The following is a 21421-nucleotide window of genomic DNA, read 5'->3' as shown; positions in this document are numbered from 1 at the left end:
TCTGGAATCAGTAACGCAGCAGGGATTGCTTTTTCCTTCCAGTAACAGATTGCTGGGAAATACCAAACATGGCCTTGAGAATTCCAATGTTTGTTACAAATTTTTCTGGATGTGGTTGGAAAGAGGCTGTTTGGTACTGGAGACCACTGCCATGAGGAACACAGCTCTGGGTCGGGGTTCAGAGCAGCTCTGGGTGGGGGTTCAGCACAGGCTGCGGCATGGTAACTACGCGGAGGGGAATCCCCATGGCATGTGGCTCCAAGCCGCAGGGGTGGGGGGTGCAAAGGACGGGCGGCAATGCCGTAGCAACACACTGGCATCGCTCCCAGTGACAGCACCTCTGAGTTCCAGCACCTTTTTTTTAAATAATATATTACTATAAGGCAGCTCTGATTTTTACCCTTACTGTAAACCTACTTGAAACAAAACTATATATTACATGCATTTCAACATTGTGTTCTGCAGTATCAATTAACAACTGGGCAATATCTAAATGTGTAAAGAATGTGTAAAGAATTGTAACTTTTCAATTTCCCTACCAGCTAGTTAAGAGTCCTGAAAGTTGCAGATCCAACATCCCATTGAGAAAATGTATGTCTCTGAGGAAGTGATATATTTTTAAAAATGTGTACTTTAGATTGCAATTGGTGGCACATTCTTCAATCTAGTACTAAAAAACATGGCAATTGAGAGCCAAGGTAAGTGTTGATAAGAATTACATTACAACAAAATTAAGAGGGCTCCAAATTTCCATCTCTCTGTTAATTATGTTAAAACTTTCTTTAGTAGATTTTATCTACTATAATGTGTTTCACAATAGTTACTAATCTGATATGTCTCATTATTTATTTAATTTAGTGTATAGCATCTACAGAAATCATGCAATCACTGACATACAAAATATAATTTAAATAAAACATCAGCAAATATATACCAACATAGTGTGTTTGTGTGTGTGTGTGTGTGTGTGTGTGTGTGTGTGTGTGTGTGTGTGTGTGAGAGAGAGAGAGAGAGAGAGAGAGAGAGAGAGAGAGAGAGAGAGAGAGAGAGAGAGAGAGAGAGAGAGAGAGAGAGAGAGAACGTGGACAATAGAGGTAATAAATTAAGATAAAATCACCATAATATGGAGCCATAGAATTGCAATGGGATAGATGTTATGTGACTAGTGTGACTGTAGTGAGATTATCCCATGTGCCTTGAAATTCCCTGAGTAGACCTTTTAGAGCTATATATTTTATCGTTTGTTCCGGTGTATCATAGTCACATTGCAGGCTCTTGGCCATTTCCCACTTAAAGAGCTTTGCCCTAGTTCTGGCATGGCCTGTCCTGATTCTATTCAGTGGCTCCACATTTTTCAGGGAGCTGCATTCCTAGAAGTGATTTTGGTGGATCTGTGTGATCTGTTTGGTTGTGGTTATTAAAAGTCACCCATTTTAATCGCCATTCTTCATCTAGATTGTAAGACTGTGATATGTTATTCAAAACTGGTTTCCTAAATTTAAGCCTGGTGAGAGATACTCTAATATTTTATATACTGGAAGATCTCTAAGAGTTGATGGGTTGTTTATCTTATTCCACTCTCGAACTGTTTGTTGTTTGTCATCTGAGATCAGGAGAGGCAATATTAAAAAAAGCATGGACCCATGAAAGTGGTGTGGATTTAAGGGTTCCAGATATTATTCTCCTTGCATCATTAAAGCAAGTATCAATTTATATGACAACTTCTTCCCCACAGAGTTGTGCAGTATTCAGCAATAGAATATACTAATGATTGTATAGTGGTAATGTTTTGGCTTGTGCTCCCCCATTCTGTTCCTGCAATTTTCTTAATAAAGTTGTTCTTAGTTTTCAATTTTAGTTGAGTTAATTGAGTAATCATATATGTCTCCTGATTGGAAGAGAATAATTCAAAAGAGACCCAGGAATATTACAGCAGGAATCTTTGAAAGTAAATAATTATGTCATATAATCAGAAGCGATTTTTCCAGTCAACTCGGTAACATGCTGGTTTTTATAAACGAGTCCTTTTCCTTGTATCTTAGAATTGGCAGAAATGGTGTGGTTAGCATGAGCACATGTGTATGCATACATGCTTCAGACCAAAATGGTTAGGAACTCTGAGGGCTGAAACAAATACCAACCTTCTGAGGATGAGCGTCTATTCTTTTTCTCAACTGGCTTTGTTATGATCAATATTTTGTGTTAACATGCATAATCACCTTATGTTAGTTAACTGCAATAGCAGACTGAAGAAGAATCTCAAATTTAATTCTGAAGAAAAAAATACCCAGATTATCCAAATCTGATACATGTTACAAATTTGTGTAAGAGATCTATATCAGTTGTGTAGACAAAGATCTGTCCCCAAATATTACTGAAAAAAAGAGGAGAGGGGAGTTATTTTTTACATAGGAAATTGATATATGTTCTGATTGAACTAAGTAACAGATTCTGAGGTAAGGCCATGGCAATAATAATTTTTTGAAAAATGTTAATACTGCCAGTTCTGACCCTCAGAACTGAAACTCTGCACTGGCCAAGTATTTTTATGTGTTATTTTTGTCACGTATAACATTCAGGACCAAGAAGAGAAGGAGCTAAGCTAGACTCTACTCAGGTCTTTTTAAAATTAAATTGGATCCCAGTCAGATGTTTTGCTTATATGTAGTTAAAGGAAAATAGATCATTTTGTCTTTTCTGCCCCACTCTGAGAATGTTTGTATCATTCAGCTCCTCTTTGTATTTCAGTCAGGTAGAATTTACAAAAGAACAACATTGACAATAATTAGTGAATTGGGCGAAAAGACTTACCAGTTGGTTTTGATAGGCAGTGACAGCTGTAAACACTGTCTCTGGAAATATAAATGTCCTGAATTCTTCAGATTTCAAGTTAAGCAAGGAGGCTGTATGATCCTTCTTTTTGATGATATGCACTCTAGGTTGATACTTGTGCATTGAATTCAATATTATCTAGTGGGGATAAGGAGAGAAAGCACAATCAGAATCATTTTCAACCAGCAAATTATATTGTCTCATCCATACAAACTGCTATACCAGAAGAGGACAAAGAAGACATGCTAGATTCCTGGCTAGTATCAGAAGACACCATGGATCAGTTGGGTTCTGGTTTTTGTCCTAGGCTCACTTCTATCATATGCCAGTTGCCACAAATTAATTCCACTCCATGAGATTCAGTAAGAGGAAGGATGCTAAAGGTTTTAAAATGGGGACAGATGATTAACAGTTGACTGTTACAGATGGTCTAAAATGGCTTTCAAAGCAGAATAAATACTAAAATATTTTCTGTGGTTTAAGATCCTGTTACATGCCCCATCCTCTTCTATCAGTCCATGAAATTTCACAACTTTTAAAGGTTACTTAATAATTATAGGAACAACTATTGTGGTGGTTTTGGCATTTCCAACAGTATGGCAGAAGGAGCCTGAGGTGTAGCATTGTTTTCCATTCTCACAGGACCAAGTACTCACATGACCGTGCTGATCCAGCTCATTGTTGGTGAGTTTCACTTTTTCAAAGGATACCATCTGCTTCAGCAATTGTTCTCCAGTAAATGGAGAATCTGGATGCACATACAGCCTGGGAAGCCAAATAACAAAGCTCATCAAGGCCCAGCAAGCAGATAGAGCACAGAAAGATAGACGGATGCTTTTCATAAAACATCAGCACTTAAACTAGTAGCCAACATCCTCAAAACTTTAATTCAGTTTCCCTAACTATATTTAGAACAGATATAAATCTGAAGTTAAGATGTTAGAAGTAGAGGAACAGGTTTAGTCACAGGATTTTACAAGATATTTGCTCCAAACAAATGAACTAAATAAAAAAGAACTTATTTTTATTATTATTATAAGTTTAGTTTTCTGAAAATTGACTCTTTGGGTTTTTCCATTCTGAATATTATTATTTTTTAATCTTTTCCATTGTGACTCATCTTTCCTAATCCTTTAACAATTTCAAGTGTTGATTTCTCTAAACTGGATAGGAAATACTAGTTTCTTACTTGGAATTGCAAGGGGGGAGAGGGTAGATGGAAACTTAAAAAAATAAATCTTCAAGAACAGTATGCTGATATTATAACTTAGAAAGAGGGGAAGTTACCTGTGTTCGATGAAATCAAAGACATTTCCCTCCAACATACGTATTTCCAACAATGATTACAATCATCTCTCAGTGTTAAAGCACATTCTTGTTATGCTCAAGATGCCAAAGATGACTTCAGGAAACTCAGAGTAAAACTCCAGGAAAGATTCCCGTTATAAATCTGGAAATCTAGCAGTATACAGAAATCTAGCACTAAGCTAGAGGAACCAGTTATCTGACTGTGTTATAATTCTATTTTTTTCCATTAATTTGATTATTAAGACATAAATTCTCTGGCCTTTCATGCATCAATCTCATAAAATGGTAATAGAATAATTTCATATTAGATGATCCAAGAAGGCTTCTTTTACCAACAATCCGAACAGTGATTGATACATCAGATTCACAATGGACTCCTGGCACTTTGCATTTCAAAAAATATTGATTTAAAGCCTACATAAAGTAAAACATCTATAGTAAAATATCAATGCATTATTATTCATAAAAATATTATGAAACCAAATACCACTGCTTCTTATCATCCTGATTGAAAGATGGCTTTTCTGGCATGAAGTGCAATTTTTTTCAGCCAGAAAAAATAATGTAAATTGCAACAGGGTTCATGAAGCAAAAGAATATAATGTATTCTACTTGCATAGTTTTGATCCTCTCAAGGTATAGAAAAAACTTCATTTCATATTTTTGCTCTGGAAAAATTCTAGATCCATATCCCTGTATGAATAAGGACACAGCGTGGCTTACTTACAAGCACACTGTGGATAAAACCAAGCTGCAGAGCAGCAACCTCTAGTGAATTCCACTGAAATCAACAGGAAATTCTAAATAAATACGACCAACATAAAACAGACCCACCAAGTATTGGTCATCTACTGGTCTCATCACAAATAAATGTTTCTATTTAAGGCTGTTATTTAGAAAGGCTCAGACATATTTTTATCTCTTTGTGAATGCTTAATGTTTCCGTATATGAAGTGTGGTCTCTGCTATCTTTTTGTCCAAATAGACTACACTGTTTCTCTTTTCCTGAAGCTATTCTGACCGAGCTTGAAATAACAACACATAGGTCACATAAGCATTTTCCACTGAGATGCAGGAATTAAAGTGGCCTTCTCCAGATGCCTTCCAATTATGAACTATAGTCACCCTTGGAAAAATAGGTTGAAGCACTGAAAAAAGACAAAATTCAGCCCATAACATTTACTTTTGCTCCAGCCCATATAGGTTTTTATGAAGATCAAATTGGGGGTAACCATGAATGTGGTCTTGCGTTCATTGGAAGAAAAGCTGGATATAAATGGCAGGGTGGATACTGAGCTAGCAAGAACCACAGGCGGTGCAGATAGTCCTCAACTTACAAGTATTCATTTAATGAACATTCAAAGTTACAACAGCCCTGAAAAAGTGACTCATGAGCACTTTTCACATTTATGACTATTGCAGCATTCCCACAGTCATGTTACCAAACTTTGGGTGCTTGGCAACCAGCATGTATTTATCACATTGCAGCATCCCAAGGTCCAAGGGCTATCATCTGCAATATTCTTAGGGAGCTTCTGATAAGCAAAGTCAAAGGGGGAAGCCACATTTGCTTAATAACCACATGATTCATTTAACTTCAATTATTCACTTAATAATTATGGCAAAAAAGTTGTAAGATGGAGGACAATTTACTTAAAAACTGTCTTGCTTAGCAATAGAAATTTTGGGCTCAGTTATGGTTGTAAGTCAAGGACTACCTGTATAGTCAGTGCATAAACAGCAAGAAGAGTAAGGTATAGTGATTGTCTACCCCCTTCCTCCCACTGAGTAATGTTTGTTTGTTAGAGCAGTAGTTCGATTTGTATAGCATTCTTATCCTGGATTGTCAAGAGCAAAGGATTGTTTCTTTCCTTCAAGAAAAAAGTAAACATTCCGAACTTGCATTCAAGTTACAACACAAAACCTCAAAAAAGATAGAAGAGATACCACCAAGTTAGTATCCTAAAGATGGTGCATCTTTCAGACTTTTGGCTGGGTTAATAAGGCTATTTAAGCAATGACTCACAATAGATTTGTTTTCCCTGAAGGAATTTTAACCTCATGCCTGCACAGCATACTGTACACAGAGACAAAGTTGTTTCACATGTTGACAGCAGGAAAAGAAGGATTTAATGGTCATCTGTGATGAAGCGTTATGAATGGGAATGCTTTCTAATGATGCTGGATAATCCTTATTCATTACAGAGTTGGCAGTTGTAGTGCTGAAAGTTATTTCTCTATAGATGATGCAGAGAATGCTCGAGGGTATGAATGTCACCAAAGCTTACCTACATGGGTGACTTTTTCTTTCTTTCTGAGCGCCCCTTATAGAAGAAATGAATGTACAGGTCCTTCTGAGATCAACAAATGAATTTAATTTCACCAACTTGCAAACCACAATCACCACTATTTCAAAAAATACATTTGGGAGTAAGAGCTTTAGAATCAAAGTTTCAGAACACAAATTCAAAACTGCCAAGGCTTAACTTATTTTTTCAATTTAAACCACTGAGATTTTCAGTTTAATCTGCAATAAACTCAAGTAGGAAAAGGGACAAACCCATCACACTAAAAACAGTCAAAGCTAGTGCAATCAGAGAACAATCCAAAAACACTATTTCTAAGATTTTTCCCCCGAAGCATGCATCTCTATAATGGTTATGATGGAACCTGTCACAGATGCAGCTCCAAAGACTGGAAGCAAATGTAAACAGTTTCTTAAGATTTCAATATTTATGAAATACATTTTGTTCCTTGCAACTTTCTTCGCAATGGATCCTGCCTTTTTCAATAAAGGTTATTCCATAGTAAAGGGACATAAGTAACAGCTTTTCAGTTGTGCTTCTCAGTTGAGATAGAAAAATAACAGAAATAAAAGAATAACCAAAACGTGTGATCTGAAAGATACCTAGAAAAAAACAGCATTTATTTATTTATTTATTTATTTATTTATTTATTTATTTATTTATTTATTTATTTATTTAATTTATATACCGCCCTTCTCTCAAGAGACTCAGGGCGGTGAACAGGGCAATACATAAAAGTTAGATACAAAAATTAAAATTATTAAAACATGATTAAACAATGCCCATAAATAATACAAATTTAAAATTGAAGTTATTAATAAAAATCCCACCCCGTCCCATCAGGCCAGGCCCGCTTGTTTAAAGAGATGGGTTTTATTATTTTTCCTCCTGAAAAATAAGTCACTTATTACAATACAACAAAAATATTAAGAAAAGGACTGAATAGTTGAGCAATAGGTTACATCAGTCTCATATTAGACATAGGACTTTTGTTAGTTTAACTTATGCCTAGAGATTTTAAGCATTTTAATGAATGAAGAGTGACAGAAAAGTATATACTGTACTACTTCTGTGACAGTAGAAACACATTTTGTATCCATAAACATTTTTTCCTGTTTGTTCATCTCTGGCTGTAATTTTTCTAAAACCAAAGAAAATATTAATAGCAGAGGTGTGTATGTGTATACAAGTGTCTGCATGCATATACATTATTTTCAGGTGAACTAACCTTGCAGGCAGAGGGGGGTCTGCTTTGCCAGCAACCAGCCAGGAAGATCTATGGTAGGCATATCTGTATCTCTTATTGTCCACTGGAACTATATCCATGAGCACAATGAACTTGGCCTCTGGATCCACGCCAGAAAAGGAGACCCTAATGGTTGGAAACATCCTTCTGAAACAGAAAAAACACAATGAAAAAAAGAATAAGAGAATTCTCTCACAACTGATTTAAGAAAAATACAGCCTTGCAGCATGGCCATCAGAGAGAGGGGGGAAGAGGGGGGAGGAGAGGGAGGGAGGGAATCTTTGTGTTTGTGGATTTTTAAAATAAGCCATATCACCCTACAATATACACTGCCTTAAAGCACCCCATTCTTGTAAACATTTGGAACTCATATAAAGAGAATGGGCTCAGACTGTGTTATAATTGACACATATGTCTGCCTTTGTCTCTTCCTGCCCTGCTAAAGGAAACTGTACAAAACGAAAAGAAGGATGGTGGGTAAACATCTCAGAAGACAATGACAGCCTTTTTCAAAAGAGGAACAATAAAATAATCAACTGAATATACAGAGAGTGATTTTGTTGAGAGACAACTTGTGGGCTTAGAACCTAACACTGAGATCAGATGCATTTCACTACACATCTAATTTTACAATACAAAAATAGTTATAACTCTGGATCTTGGATAAATTGCAGAAGCATTAGCCATTTGAGCTTCCATGACATCTGAAGCAAATAATTATTTTCTCTGTACTGCACATATATGAGAAACAATCTTGTGCCAGTAATCCATTATCTTGATTTCCTCTTCAGAAATAAAAGGGAAACTTTTGCACTAAACATTTTTCAAAAAAGGAGAAAAAAGGTGGGAGATAACAGCATTTTATATAGCCAGGCTGGCCACATTACCATGGAAAATGTCTTCAGATAATGCTGGCCAAGAAATGGAGATAAGCACCAGGCCCCAGTCTGGACTGGACAGGGAAACCTTTATCTCCACCTTAGTAAGATAACTACCAATGTCTGCAGTTTCAACTTCATGTCATTAAATACAATTCTCTGTTCTACACTCTGCATCATTCAATGCATTGATGAAGTGCAATCCAAACTATTAAAGTTGATGTCATAGCAAATAAAGTCCAATGCTGTTAATGATTAGGGTGACAATTCAACGCACCTCATTTCTTTATCTTCCTTTTTCATTAATTAACTTTTAGGCTTCCTTGAGTTCTTATGTCTATTATGAGTTATGCCTTTAAAGTTGGCAGTGCCAACACGCCTTGTGACTCTTGCAGACCAAAAGAATGTCTGGCAGACATTTCTGTGAAAAACATTCATAATTATCTAAAAATTGGTGTATTTGTCTCAAACAACTTGTGACCAAGGTTAGGTTTGGATGTGATGCCAGTATATTTTACAAGAATTTTTCAAGCAATGTCCTCCCAATGTTTTTTTTTAAAAAAAACAAGTAAATCTTTTCCATCTGCATCTAATTTACACCTTTAATTTAGTGTGGCTTAATGACTACTATAAATGTTTTTTTAAAACAATTTTCCCCTACCAGTATTAAACATCAGGAAACTGACTGGAAGAGACTCATTGTGAGAATAAAATGACAAGGAAATAATTAGTCATTATTTTGAGCCCATGGAAGAAAATAATAGGGTATTAATAAGATAAGATAAAGTAAAGTACTTAGATTGCCTTTCTTTAGCCAGTCCCATTGATTTGCAAGCATGACTGTACCATAAAGCAGCATGAAAATAACAGAGCCAAGAACCAGAATGACTCTATTCTCCCATAATTTAGACTGGATTGTTTGGTTGTTTTTTCTCGAAGGCCACGATAATGAAAGTAATCCTTATAGTTTTACCATTATATTTAAGAACTAGGGCAATATTTAGTTACTCAGCAGGGTTACAGATTAATCTGATCCAGATGATCTAGTGAGAAATAAACAAGTATATTAAGTTGTCCTGCAAATTTCTTTTTTTTAAAAAAAGTTTTTATTGATTTTTTAATATAATTCAAAAGTACTTATTCAACAAACATGTTGTCTGAGTATATCATTCACTAGTACAAACTGAATCCCTAATCCCTTATTCTTTTCTCTAGCCATTTATAAAATAAGTCCCCAAATTTGAAAATATTCTGTTTCTTTTTCTTTCAACCTCAAAGTAAGTCTGTCCATTTCTGCACAACCTAGTATTTTTAAATTATTTCTTCCTCTGCTGGTATTTCTTCATTTTTCCAATATTGTGCAAATATGATTCTTGCCACTGTTATCATATATAAAATCAAGTATATACTTTGTTTGTCAAGCTTTTCTGGCATTGTACCTAATAAAAAAAGTTCAGGTTTAAAATCTACATGTTTTCCCAACACCTTTTCTAGCCAAGTATGTATTTTTGTCCAATATCTCTTTGCTTTAACACATGTCCACCATACATGATAACAAGTACCAGGCTTGTGATTACATTTCCAACATCTATCTGAAATTTTTAAATATTTTTGCTAGTCTTGCTGGAGGCAAGTGCCATCTATAAAACATTTTATATAAGTTTTCTTTGTAAGAGATTGACATTGTCAATTTATAATTTATTTCCCATAAGTTTTGCCATTTCTCTAAATCTATATTGTATCCAAAATTCTTTGCCCACATTATCATTGTTTCTTTACTTGTTCATTTTCCATTTTCAAATTCAATAAAAAAGTTATATATTTTCTTAATTAATTTCTCATCAGAGGTTAATAATATCTGATCAAACAAGTCTGCTCCTTATAAAATCTGTATTGTTTGACATCTTTGTCACATCTCACTTGCATTTGTAAATATGCCCACCATGATAAATCAATACCCTGATTTTCCATCTCTTGTTTAGATTTTAAGTTCCTTTCAGAGTTTAGAATATCTTAATATATCCATATTTTTCTCAAGACTGACTAAATTTGGATGTACAAATGCTTCCATTTTTGAGAGCCATCCTGGAATTTTCAAGTATATTTTACATTTTATTTTTTCCCATGTAAAAATAATGCATTTCTAATATAGTGGTTTTGAAAATATCTATGAATTTCATTTTTCTCATACCATAAGAAAGCATGAGTTGTAAATCATGTTCCTCCAAATACAACAACCTTTTATTTCTAAGAGTTATCCATTCTTTTACCCATGTTAGTACTGATGCTTGATAAAATAAAACCCACTCTGGCAAGCCAAAACTTCCATTCCAATTTAATTCTAGCTTTCTTTCCTTGCCAAATAAAATTTAAAATTAGAGAATTTAAGTCTTCAAAGAATTTTTCTCCAGTTTTATAAGTATCATTTGAAATAGAAACAATATTTTTGGTAATATATTCTTTCTCACCATAGCAATTCTTTCTAACATCGATAGTTACAATTTTTTCATTTTTCCAAGTCAAGTTTTATTTGGTTCAGTAGTTTTATATAGTTATCTTCCTTTATTGTTGAACATCTTGCTATAAAGTATATTCCCAAATATTTAACTTTTTTGAGTATTTATAATTCTATTTTTTCTGACACTTGTTTTTTTGGGTGGGTTATCTGTAAGATTTCTATCATTTTAGTTTTCTCTCTGCTTCTCTTCAGTCCTGCTATCTCTCCAAACTTTTCTATCTTTTCCAACAATTTAGGAATTATCTCTAAAGGCTCCTCTAGGATGAATACCAAGTCATCTGCAAATGCTTGCAATTTATAAGTTTCACCTTTTATTTCTAGTTCTTTAATTTCTGGGTCTTGTATAGTATTACTATTTAGAACTTCCAAAGTTAAAATAAATAACAATGGAAAGCCACCCTGAGTCTTCGGAGAAGGGCGGGATATAAATGGAATTTTTTTTAAAAAGGACATCCTTGTATTGTGCCTTTTCTTATGTTGAAATTTTATGTATAATCTCCATTTACAATCACTTTTGCTGTTTGTGACATATAGGGAATGGTTGCTGGAATTGGGTATGTGTAGTTTAATGAAGAGAATGGTGAGGGGTGACATGATAGCAGTGATCCAATATCTCAGGGGCTGCCACAAAGAAGAGGGAGCCAAGCTATTCTCCAAAGCACCCGAAAGCAGGACAAGAAGCAACGGATGGAAACTAGTCAAGGAGAGAAGCAACCTAGAACTAAGGAGAAACTTCCTGACAGTTAGAACAACTAACCAGTGGAACAACCTGCCTCCAGAAGTGGTGAATGCTCCAACACTGGAAGTTTTAAAGAAGAGACTGGCCAGCCATTTGTCTGAAATGGTATAGGGTTTCCTGCCTGAACAGGGGGTTGGACTAGATGACCTCCAACTTGGACTAGATGGTCCCTTCCAACAACTTCTTCTTCTTCTTCTTCTTCTTCTTCTTCTTCTTCTTCTTCTTCTTCTTCTTCTTCTTCTTCTTCTTCATCATCATCATCATCATTATTATATTGTAATCATATTTATAAAATTTTGTCCAAAGTCCATTATTTTTAGTTATTGAGTCATAAATTGCCAGGAAACATTATCAAATGCCTTTTGAGCATTTAGAAATACTAATGCCAATTGTTTTCCTGGATGCTTTTCATACTATTCCAATATGTCCATTATAATTATTAAATTATTTTTATTTGTCTCTTTGATAGAAATCCATTTTGGTTGTTTTTTTCTTGAAGGCCATGATAATGAAAGTAATCTTTATATTTTTTACCATCATATTTAAGACCTAGGGTAATATTCAGCTACTCAGCAGGGTCACAGATTGAGCTGATGCAGACAATCTAGTGAAAAATAAACAAGTATATTAAGTTGTCCTGCAAATTTCTTTTAGCTCTGAATGGGACTCCTATAAGAAGCAGATGCTAATAGCAGAAACAAGAAAACAGTCTAACAAAACTAGTTATTATTCCTTTTATAATGTTATACATTTGGCCTAAACAATGTCAAAACTGTTCAATTTATGTGCAGATTGGAGGGGGGGATGATAAAAATATTGGCACTGTAGCAGTGTAGCAGAGTCTCTGGTATGCACCAATATTTAATTAACATTTTGGATATGATTCTATGTAGAGTAGAGAGGCTTCTAGACTCTGATGAATTAATTTTTCCAAAGTGAAATATTGGCTTTACTTTCCTAGTTGTAAATACAGTATGTATTGAACCATAATTCTTATCATTCACAGATAACATATTCATTTAATCTAAAAGCAACAGGTTGTTATTACCAACTCACCAGTTGGGGCTGAGAGGATTAATAGGTCAACCTGTCTAAGGTCTGGGATGGCTGTTTTGGTCTTCAAAAATGTCTCAATTCTCTATGATTGCAAGACATTAAAAGTAGCTTCTTCTCTGCAAGTGGTTTCTGTAAAATTCTCTATATATATCACTTTCCTCATTTTACAAGGGTTCAATTTAAATAATAAATTAGATTTGTTCCATTAAAATTATGGCTTATTTTACAAAGATTTTTATTTTAGTCACTCTAATACTTTCATTGAAATTTGCTTTTCTACTTCCAATCTCTTATTAATTTTTATTTTAACCCAAATAAAAATTCAAGTGCAGATTTGCAGTACATATTAATATACCAATGTAGTATATCTCCTCAAATTGAAACATAAAGTAGTGTGAGACAGTTTCTGATGACTTGCAATATACATTAATGAGAGACAGTAACTTTTCAGAGACTGCTATGGGTTATAAGGGCAAATGTCCAATGTATATTTATCACTGTGAGACTTTGACATCAACTGACTATTAGTGCTTGTGTGAAACAGCCATCATAGATCAAAAACAGACCAAAAAAATCATGTTATCTGACAACACTTCAAATGCAACACTTTTCTGTGGGTGGCAATTCATTCATTCAGCTGTGTGTCACTCAGTGCTGTGGTGTAATAAAGCAATGACACAGTGAACAAATCAGCACCACTTTATTGTCTGACAAGATTTCTAGCACAGACTGGATGTTTAAATAATGGGAAGGATACATATCTGACTTCCCTTCCAGGCTTGTTCATAGACAATTTACCCATTTTAAACTAACTCAGCAAATGTTTTCTTCCATAAAGTCAAGTCAATCCAATTTTCATTAAAATTCAACTCAAAGCTGACTTCCTCTAGCATTGTGCCTGATACATATCTGAGTGTGCTGCTCCTGGGAACTAGATAGCAATGCTTTTTTTAAATGTATTTATTCCTATATTTTTACTGCTTCAAATACATGACTCCATGCAGTGTACAGATCAAGCTCATTATAAAAACAACTGAGCTGCTCGATATTATCAGAGGCCCAATTACCAAAACAAAAAACAAAAAAGCAGTGTTCTTCTGAATGCTTGGAGTGAGAGGCTTAAACATACCTCTGCAGCAGCATGTTCCATGGTGTCAGGGCAAACAGAGAAATAAACAGAACACACTGCTTATTGTATATTAGCCTGACCTAGTTGAAGCTGTGCTAAAACTACAAATTCCAGAAATCGTAGCAATTGTCACTTTTGCTAAATAATTCTAGAAAATTATTCACACATCCGAATGGCATCAGCTGTGGTTAAGATGCCCCAAACCCTGCCAAGCAATATTCCAGTCTTACCTTCCTGATTTTGTGATTATCATCTCAGTCCCTAGTTCATGGAATTTGTCCCAAAGCTCTTTGGTTTCCAAACTGCAGGAGATCTTAGCCATCTCTTCACTAGGGATAACTGGGGTGGTAGGGATTAGTGGCTCTGTGCAGAGAGAGGAAGGGCTGCTACTGCTGCTGAAATCCCCATGGGTGTCCAAGTTTGGCAAATCATTCAGAGGCTGAGAACAAGATGATTTCTCCACAAATTGCTCTGAAAAGTGGATGAAAAGAAAAGCAAGATGCTGGTGAGAAGATCAGCCATGGTTTTGTGTGTGGAATGGTTGCAAGTAGCAGATCTGGCTGGGTGCACATAAAGCTGCAATCCCAGAGCTGTAGGCTAGACTGTGAAATTGACCAAAACTACTATAAGAAACCAATGGCAATATACTCCCATGGAACCTGCCCACCCATGGAGTCCCCTTGAGTCAGGCTCCATGGAAGAAGGGAAGTTCACCTTCTTAATTGAATAAAGCCAAAGCAAATAGTCCCAAATGTGGCTGGATTAATCAGAAATGAAGCTGACTGATTCCAATAGCAAGCCCAAAACTAGACATGAAACTCACAAGCTTTGGGAAAAGACTTTCAAAGCCCAGAAATGAAATTGACAAATTCTAAAATGAATTGCTTTTGATGGAGAAATGATGCTTCAACTTTGGATATAGTTCATCATCCCCTCTCCTTTTCTCCCTTAAGAAAAAAAGAAAAAAGAAAAGCTGAGCGCTGGAACTCCAGAAGAAATTCAGTGCTCTCGAATTTTAGGTTAGAATCTCCACAATTAAAAGAAATGGATTTGTGTAACCTTCTGCAGAAAATGAAACAAAAGGACCCAGACCAGTCATTTTTAGGCAATAAATCCGCTCTAATGTCTGATAATCACAGTAGCCTTTGTGAACTTGGCTTTTAATAAAATTTGTTAGTTGGAAAAGGTACTTCCAGACTACTGATATTTTTTTCCCTAACACACCTTTCTTCTTACAATGGGAATCAACAGTACTGGAAAGGGGTGGGAAAGGAAGAAAAAAAAGAAGAGAAAGATGTCAGGGGGGGAGGAGGTTCTGCTTTTCATTTTCAATCTTGTTGATTTTGCAAAATTTTAATTCAGAAGAAAAAGAGCTATTCTCCAAATATATTTGCATTTATAATCAGTTATAAATTAAAAAATGCCACCGGTTTCTTCAGAACAGGGCAATTTACAGTATTCCCCTGAATGGCAAAGTGCCAATAACAGTGAATAGAAGGATTTGTGATTATCTCCATCCCCAGCCTCCAGTTGAAAAGTTCAAAAGGCAAAATCTGGCAGAAAATCCAGGAACTAACTGTTTAGGTAGAAGCATTCACAGGTATAAGCAATTCCTGGTTGATTTTTACCCTTGCATAGAGAAAACTAGACTGTCAGAGTAGCTACTATATCCAGTTTTCTACTTATAGAGGTACCGGTTAATTAAACAGAGGAGCATTTACTTGGGTCAGCATTCAGTAACAAAATTCTAGAGCAATCTGAGCACCTCACAAAATGTTGGGAGGTCAGAATCATTCCAACAGGTAAGGTGGCTGTTGTACGTGTCCTTAATTTCAATTCTTTTGAAGGAGGAAAAAAACATTTCTTACATGAATTGCTCAGAAGAATTTTAGATCACACATAGCCAGTTGCAGTGTGTAGCCACCTCTCTTGTGGGACACAACTGAAAAGTGAAAATAAGCCATCACTGATCTATTATTGATGGAGAATGGGAGTGCTGCTGATGTTAAATAATATTTTGGGAATTCCCAGAATCTTGGTCAGAAATCCCAATGATTTCATTGGGATTTGTCTTTAGGAAACCTTTGGGAAATATGTTACAAGCCTGGTTTATTCTGCTGGTGGTTTTCCAGGCAGAGACATCCCTGTCACCAGCCAAACCTTAACTTCAGATTTCAGAGGTATATTTATGGTGTCATTTTAAACACATTTTCTAGAGGTCAGTGAACACAATGACATTTAATTCCAATGTGTGGTGCAGATTGCAGTGTTAAATGTGTGGCCACTTCCCTGCAAAAGTGGCTGCTTGTAGAAGAAGCTTACTCACCAACAACTTAACCTTTCTTGACTCACTTCATTCCAGTTTTCTGGAAACTCTGCTCAATCATAAACAAATCAAGGTGAGCAAGTTCATACAACCCACTAGCTGCTGATTTTGCATGAGTCTACTTGCAAGATTGTTAGAAGAAAAGCAGAATGGAAAATGCTGCCCAGTATTTTAAGTTGTTAAAGGAATATTCAGAATATAGATGAATGAGACTTGTGCAAAATAATTGCAGACACACAACCTTCCAGTCAAAATGAACTCATGAAACCCTTACTTAATTTTACTTTGATCCAATTTTCCCCTTTTTAGGAAGAGGAGGCTGTATGAAATAGTGCTTAAAGTGCAGGATCAAGTCTGGAGAAATACAGAGTCAAATCCTGGGTTCTATCAAGAATCCCAAAAACTGACCCAGAAACTTTTAGCCCAATCTTTCAGAATTGTCCATATAAAAAGAAAACAGACATGACGTTGAGCTCCCTGGAGGAAGGGCAGGCTACACATTCAATTAAAAAAAAAAACTAGAAAAAGAATTGGTGAGATAGTTTACTAAGTATGGTAGTGGAGTGGAGAGAGCCAAAAAACATGGTCACTCCAACAATTATCAAGATGCCTAGAAGGCAGTCCACCTAGCTCAAAGCTGCCAGACACCATCTAGTCTGAATGTCACTTTAAAACTAGAAATTTCTCCCAGTCTTCCCAAGGACAGCAAGGATCTGAAAAGGGGATGTTGCAGGAGAAAAGTGGCGGGGGGGGGGGAGTGGCTCCTGGACTAATGGGATCCATGCCATGTAAACACATTGGATGAGATGCCTTGGTTTCCAAGTCGTGGGAATCAGAGAAACTAATGAATGAAATGTGCAAGACAATCTTCGGCATTTTCTCATGTGTGACTTACAACTTTAACTGGTCGCAATAGTTGGGTGATTCTATAAATCACAATCAGCTTTCAGCACTCTACAAATTTAGCTGAGGTGACTTTTTCCTGACTAGATGCACACCAGACAGCAATCTGGAAATGTCCAGTGCCTGCAAAATATTAGGCCCACTATGAAGGGCTTCTAGAGAGCTGTGACATCGATTTAACAGACCAATGACTAACGAAGACGGAGCTGATTTTCCTGGAGTCCCTAAGACTGAAGGAGCTCCTGGGGAATAAACAGTCCACAACAATTCCAGATGCGCCTTATTGGCCAAGTCCACGTAAAAGCTAAATTCGCCTAATTGCTGGACTCGGCAAAAGCAGGACAGTATTGGCAGGATGGCTTTAAAAGGAATGGGAGAAATTTTCCCTGGTCAACAGAACTTCTGTGCTATTGAGCAGATCGATTTGTGCAGGACTTTACTTTTGATGAAATTCCTCCATACGGAAGAATCCACTTTTGACAGCCTGAAATCAGCATGTCTTAATCAGTCCAGCACAAAATTATATTCCTTTCATACTGCTATTTACCAGGAACAAAAAATGTCCCAGAAATAAATTAATGGTAATAAAGGAACCGAGCTCATTTTTCTGGAACTCTACCAAACCAACCTTAATTGTTGATCTTTCTTAATTGAGACTTCAGGTGGATTCTGGAAAAAGCAAAAATCCATTTCTAACCCAGAAGTTACACTAGAAAACTTCTTCACGTAATCCAAGCAATTGTTAAATTTAAATAAAATCTAGCATTGGGTCAGCATCTGCACGGGTGTGCTGCCCAGAAGATATTCAGCAGTCAGAAATCCTTATAGTAATGGAAGGAACTGGATCGGGCCACTAAACCACTTAACCCAGATCTGAAGGACAGAAAACATTGGTGCCCCTTAAAGAAATGTGGCAAATAGCTTTCTCTATGCTCATCAAATAAATATGGCAAAGCGTGGAATGTCTATTTGGCTTAACAGGATAAGAGAAGCTTGGATGGATCTAAGCGAGATTTGGAAACAGGCCAAACACAATAGTGTGGAACCTCATTCTTCCAGTGAGCGGTAGCTCGGTAGCTCGCAGCTAAAAAAAAAAAAAAGGATTTCGTACACAGAAATCAACAGGGACAGGATACAGACAAAAGTCCGTCCCATCGACTTCAATACTTGGGCTTCTTCCCAAATAAAGCAGAATATCCCCCATCTCTCATTTCCCAGCTCATTTCCCAGTCGCCCTGTGTGAAGTCTAGTAGTGGATATTAAAGCAGCTCTGTGTAAGGCTCTTATGAGGATTTTGCGACTCAATTCTGAAGTTTCTTTAATTTTCCGTTTGAAATCTGCGATGAAAGGAAGAAAATCACATTTCTAGGAGCCGAGCTGGGAGAAAACAGATGTGCAATTTTATAGCTTAAAAAATTATTTTCTATCTACCCTGCACTAATCATAGCTCAAACTTCATTAAAAAAAACTTTCCCAAAACTTCATCTCCAAGATGTTTTTTAAAGGCAGTGTAGGGCATTTTTTAATTCTCTAAAGTTCATTAAAAGGAATGTTTTTTACCCATAAGTTTAATTTATTTGACATAAGACTGAGAGAAAGTGTTTTTTCTATTTCTCTTTGAAAAATGTTTTTAATTTTTTTCTAAAATGCACTATTTTCTCTAATGGTTAGGAAGGTCAGCAATGTTTGCTCAGCAATGTTTGTGAACAACTCTAAAGAAAGTATTCAGGCTGCTATGTCAGAAAATTGGCTTTATTTATTTTTTTGCAAGCTTTCAAAACAGAAAATTGTGAAAATAATGTTTAAGGGAAATAACCGGAGGAAATTTTGCTTTTCTTTAGGAAATCCATGGGGCAGGTATCTATTAAACTTTGTGACTGTGTTATGAAAAGTATCGGCAACTGATTCAGCTCCAGCCATACTTTAAAAGTTCGTATCCTAAATTTTGTACACCGTTTCAAGACTGACAGCAATTTCTTTTAAAAATCATGGGGACATTTCCAAATGAAAACCTTAAGGACCTGGCAATTAACTGGCGAATTTAAAACTCCAATCGAAAATTGTTTATTAGGTAAGAAATCCCCTTGAATCCAGCCAGGACTGATTGCAGTTCGGAGTCAATCCGATTATTTTAGCATCACTGTCTGAACATTAGTAAATGCACCGATTCATTCTATTGATGGCTGCGTTCCTCCACCATCAATATAGAGCGCAAATCGAGTTCCAGGAATTATCTGAAAATCGATTCTACTAAAACCAAGGATGCTTGTTGCCACTGATTGGGGGCAGAACTTGTTCATTCAAACTATGGCCTGATCCTGTGCTTTCATATTTGGAAACAAGACCAATTTAAATGGGACTTTCGGTGTCATTCTATATTCCCACATCACCAGTTGCGGGCAGATCAAAATGTATTCCAGAAAAGCATGGGTTCCATTATATCATGTTTACGGGGTGGGGTGGGGGGTGGGAATGTGCCAGTGACCTCCCTTATTGCAGCCTTGTACATTTCTATCGAATACCTAACAATTATATCTAGGAGGTTGTGTGGATCAGTAGGTCTCTCCTTCCACTGAAAAAGCAGTCAAGTCTCAATGGGGCAGAACTTTAGTTAATTTTGTAAAGCAGGAACTTCAAATAAAATGGACGAAGAAAATAGATTTTCATGCTATTTCCTTCGGCGGTTGAACCGTGGTGATTTTGCGAGCTTGGAGTCCTTCACGCAGGGTAATTAAAGCTTATTTCCCCACCAATTCGACTCTTGGGAAGAGAACCCGCCAGGGCTTCCCTTCTCCGTTTTGGAATTCGGTTGGGTTTTGAAAGATAAAAGATAAAAACGTTGTTTCGATTTAATAAGCTCAAACAAACAACAGCTTTGAATGTTTCATTCGAACATGAAATGTTTTTACCTGTATCTAGCACAATTTGAAACCAAGGGCAGATGAATTCCTTAACAAGTTCACTCAAAAGGGCAATTTCCCCCCCCCCCCCCGGTACAGATTTTCCGTATCTCTTGGATGTTACTAAGGAAAGCTTGTGCTATGACCGATACTCGTTAAAATTCTAAGCTTGTTGGTGGGGATCTGAAATCTTAAATTAGGGGATGAAACCGAAGCAGTCCACCCATCATTCCCAGTCACTGGGTCTAATAGGAGCGAATCCAATGTCGTCTTTGAGGGTCACAGGTTCCCTAATTCCGCAAACAGCACTAGGATAAGAATGAGTTCTGACCACCCCTCTTTAAAAGTTAAGCTACCAACCAGATCCAGTTGACGTCCGTCTGCTCAGTCAAAGCCGCGAGCTCTGCAGCTGCAAAAACCCCACAGAAACCCCCCGCACGTTACTTCCTCCTCGAACACCGGGCTATCCCGAAGCTGGACTTACCCAGAGGCTTAAGGGTGTTCCCGGGGTTTTCTTTCTCTTTGGGGTTTCCGCTTGACATGAGCGCCGCGATGGAGAAGGCGTTCGCACGGGAGGAGAGCTGAGGTTTGGGTGACACGGTGTACTCCATGTCTCCGAGGCCGCGGTGCCCAGAATCGCAAAATCTAGCCAAACCCACCCTGAGTGCTCCTCCTTTTTCCTCCGACGGTGCGTCGTCGGCCCAGGCAAAAGGGAGGAGAGCGAAGCCAGCCCGCAGAAAAAGCGGCACTGGAAGCGGCAAACCTCGAGAGCCGGGCAGGAGATGGGCGGGCAGGTTATGCGGTGCTCATCTTTTCCCTGAACCCGGAGCGTGGGTTCGAGGTGGCGGCAATGAGCGCCAGAGACAACTCAGCGGAGCAGCCAATGCAAACAGCCCCCCTAGCTCCTCCGGCTTAATTTGTTGGCCGCCTAGATCCTATCGGCTGCCAGCCAATCAGCGCCTGGCCACGTCAGGACTCCCTGATCCCAGCAGAGGAAAGCGAAAGGGGAAGGGAGGGGGGAGGGGGGAGGGGAAGGAGCGGGGACAGGAGCGCCCTCAGCTCGGCTCTGGTTGCAAAGAAACTAGCTCGCGGAGCAAGAGGTTTGGACCCGAGTCCGGCAATTGAAGACAAGAGGTGGATCTGCTTTTTCGGAGCAGCTTTGCAGGAAATCAAGTGCATTTAAGTGCCCCCCCCTCCCAGTGAGACTGCAATCTATTTCTTACTATCATCTATCTCTTGTGAAGCGTTTCAAAGTAAGCCCCCTTTGGATCGGTCAAACT

At 37.2% G+C, this 21421-nt stretch overlaps 1 protein-coding gene across 1 annotated transcript in view; it reads right to left on the bottom strand.

Annotated features, from left to right (window-relative positions):
• Positions 1-20752, bottom strand: part of TBX20 (T-box transcription factor 20) — a gene marked incomplete at both ends in the record, with an annotated part of 57486 nt that extends 36734 nt beyond the window's left edge. Inside the window, 5 exons of the mRNA XM_083379087.1 lie at positions 2812-2970; positions 3489-3597; positions 7675-7839; positions 14243-14483; positions 20626-20752. Of these exons, the coding sequence (XP_083235213.1) occupies positions 2812-2970; positions 3489-3597; positions 7675-7839; positions 14243-14483; positions 20626-20752 (801 nt within the window). The remainder of the gene's footprint in view (positions 1-2811; positions 2971-3488; positions 3598-7674; positions 7840-14242; positions 14484-20625) is intronic.
• Between the last annotated feature and the right edge of the window lie 669 nt (positions 20753-21421).

Source organism: Vipera ursinii (assembly GCF_947247035.1).
Source record: "Vipera ursinii genome assembly, chromosome: Z".
Classification (NCBI taxonomy): Eukaryota; Metazoa; Chordata; class Lepidosauria; order Squamata; family Viperidae; genus Vipera; species Vipera ursinii.
This window is presented reverse-complemented; position numbering and strand designations above follow the sequence as displayed.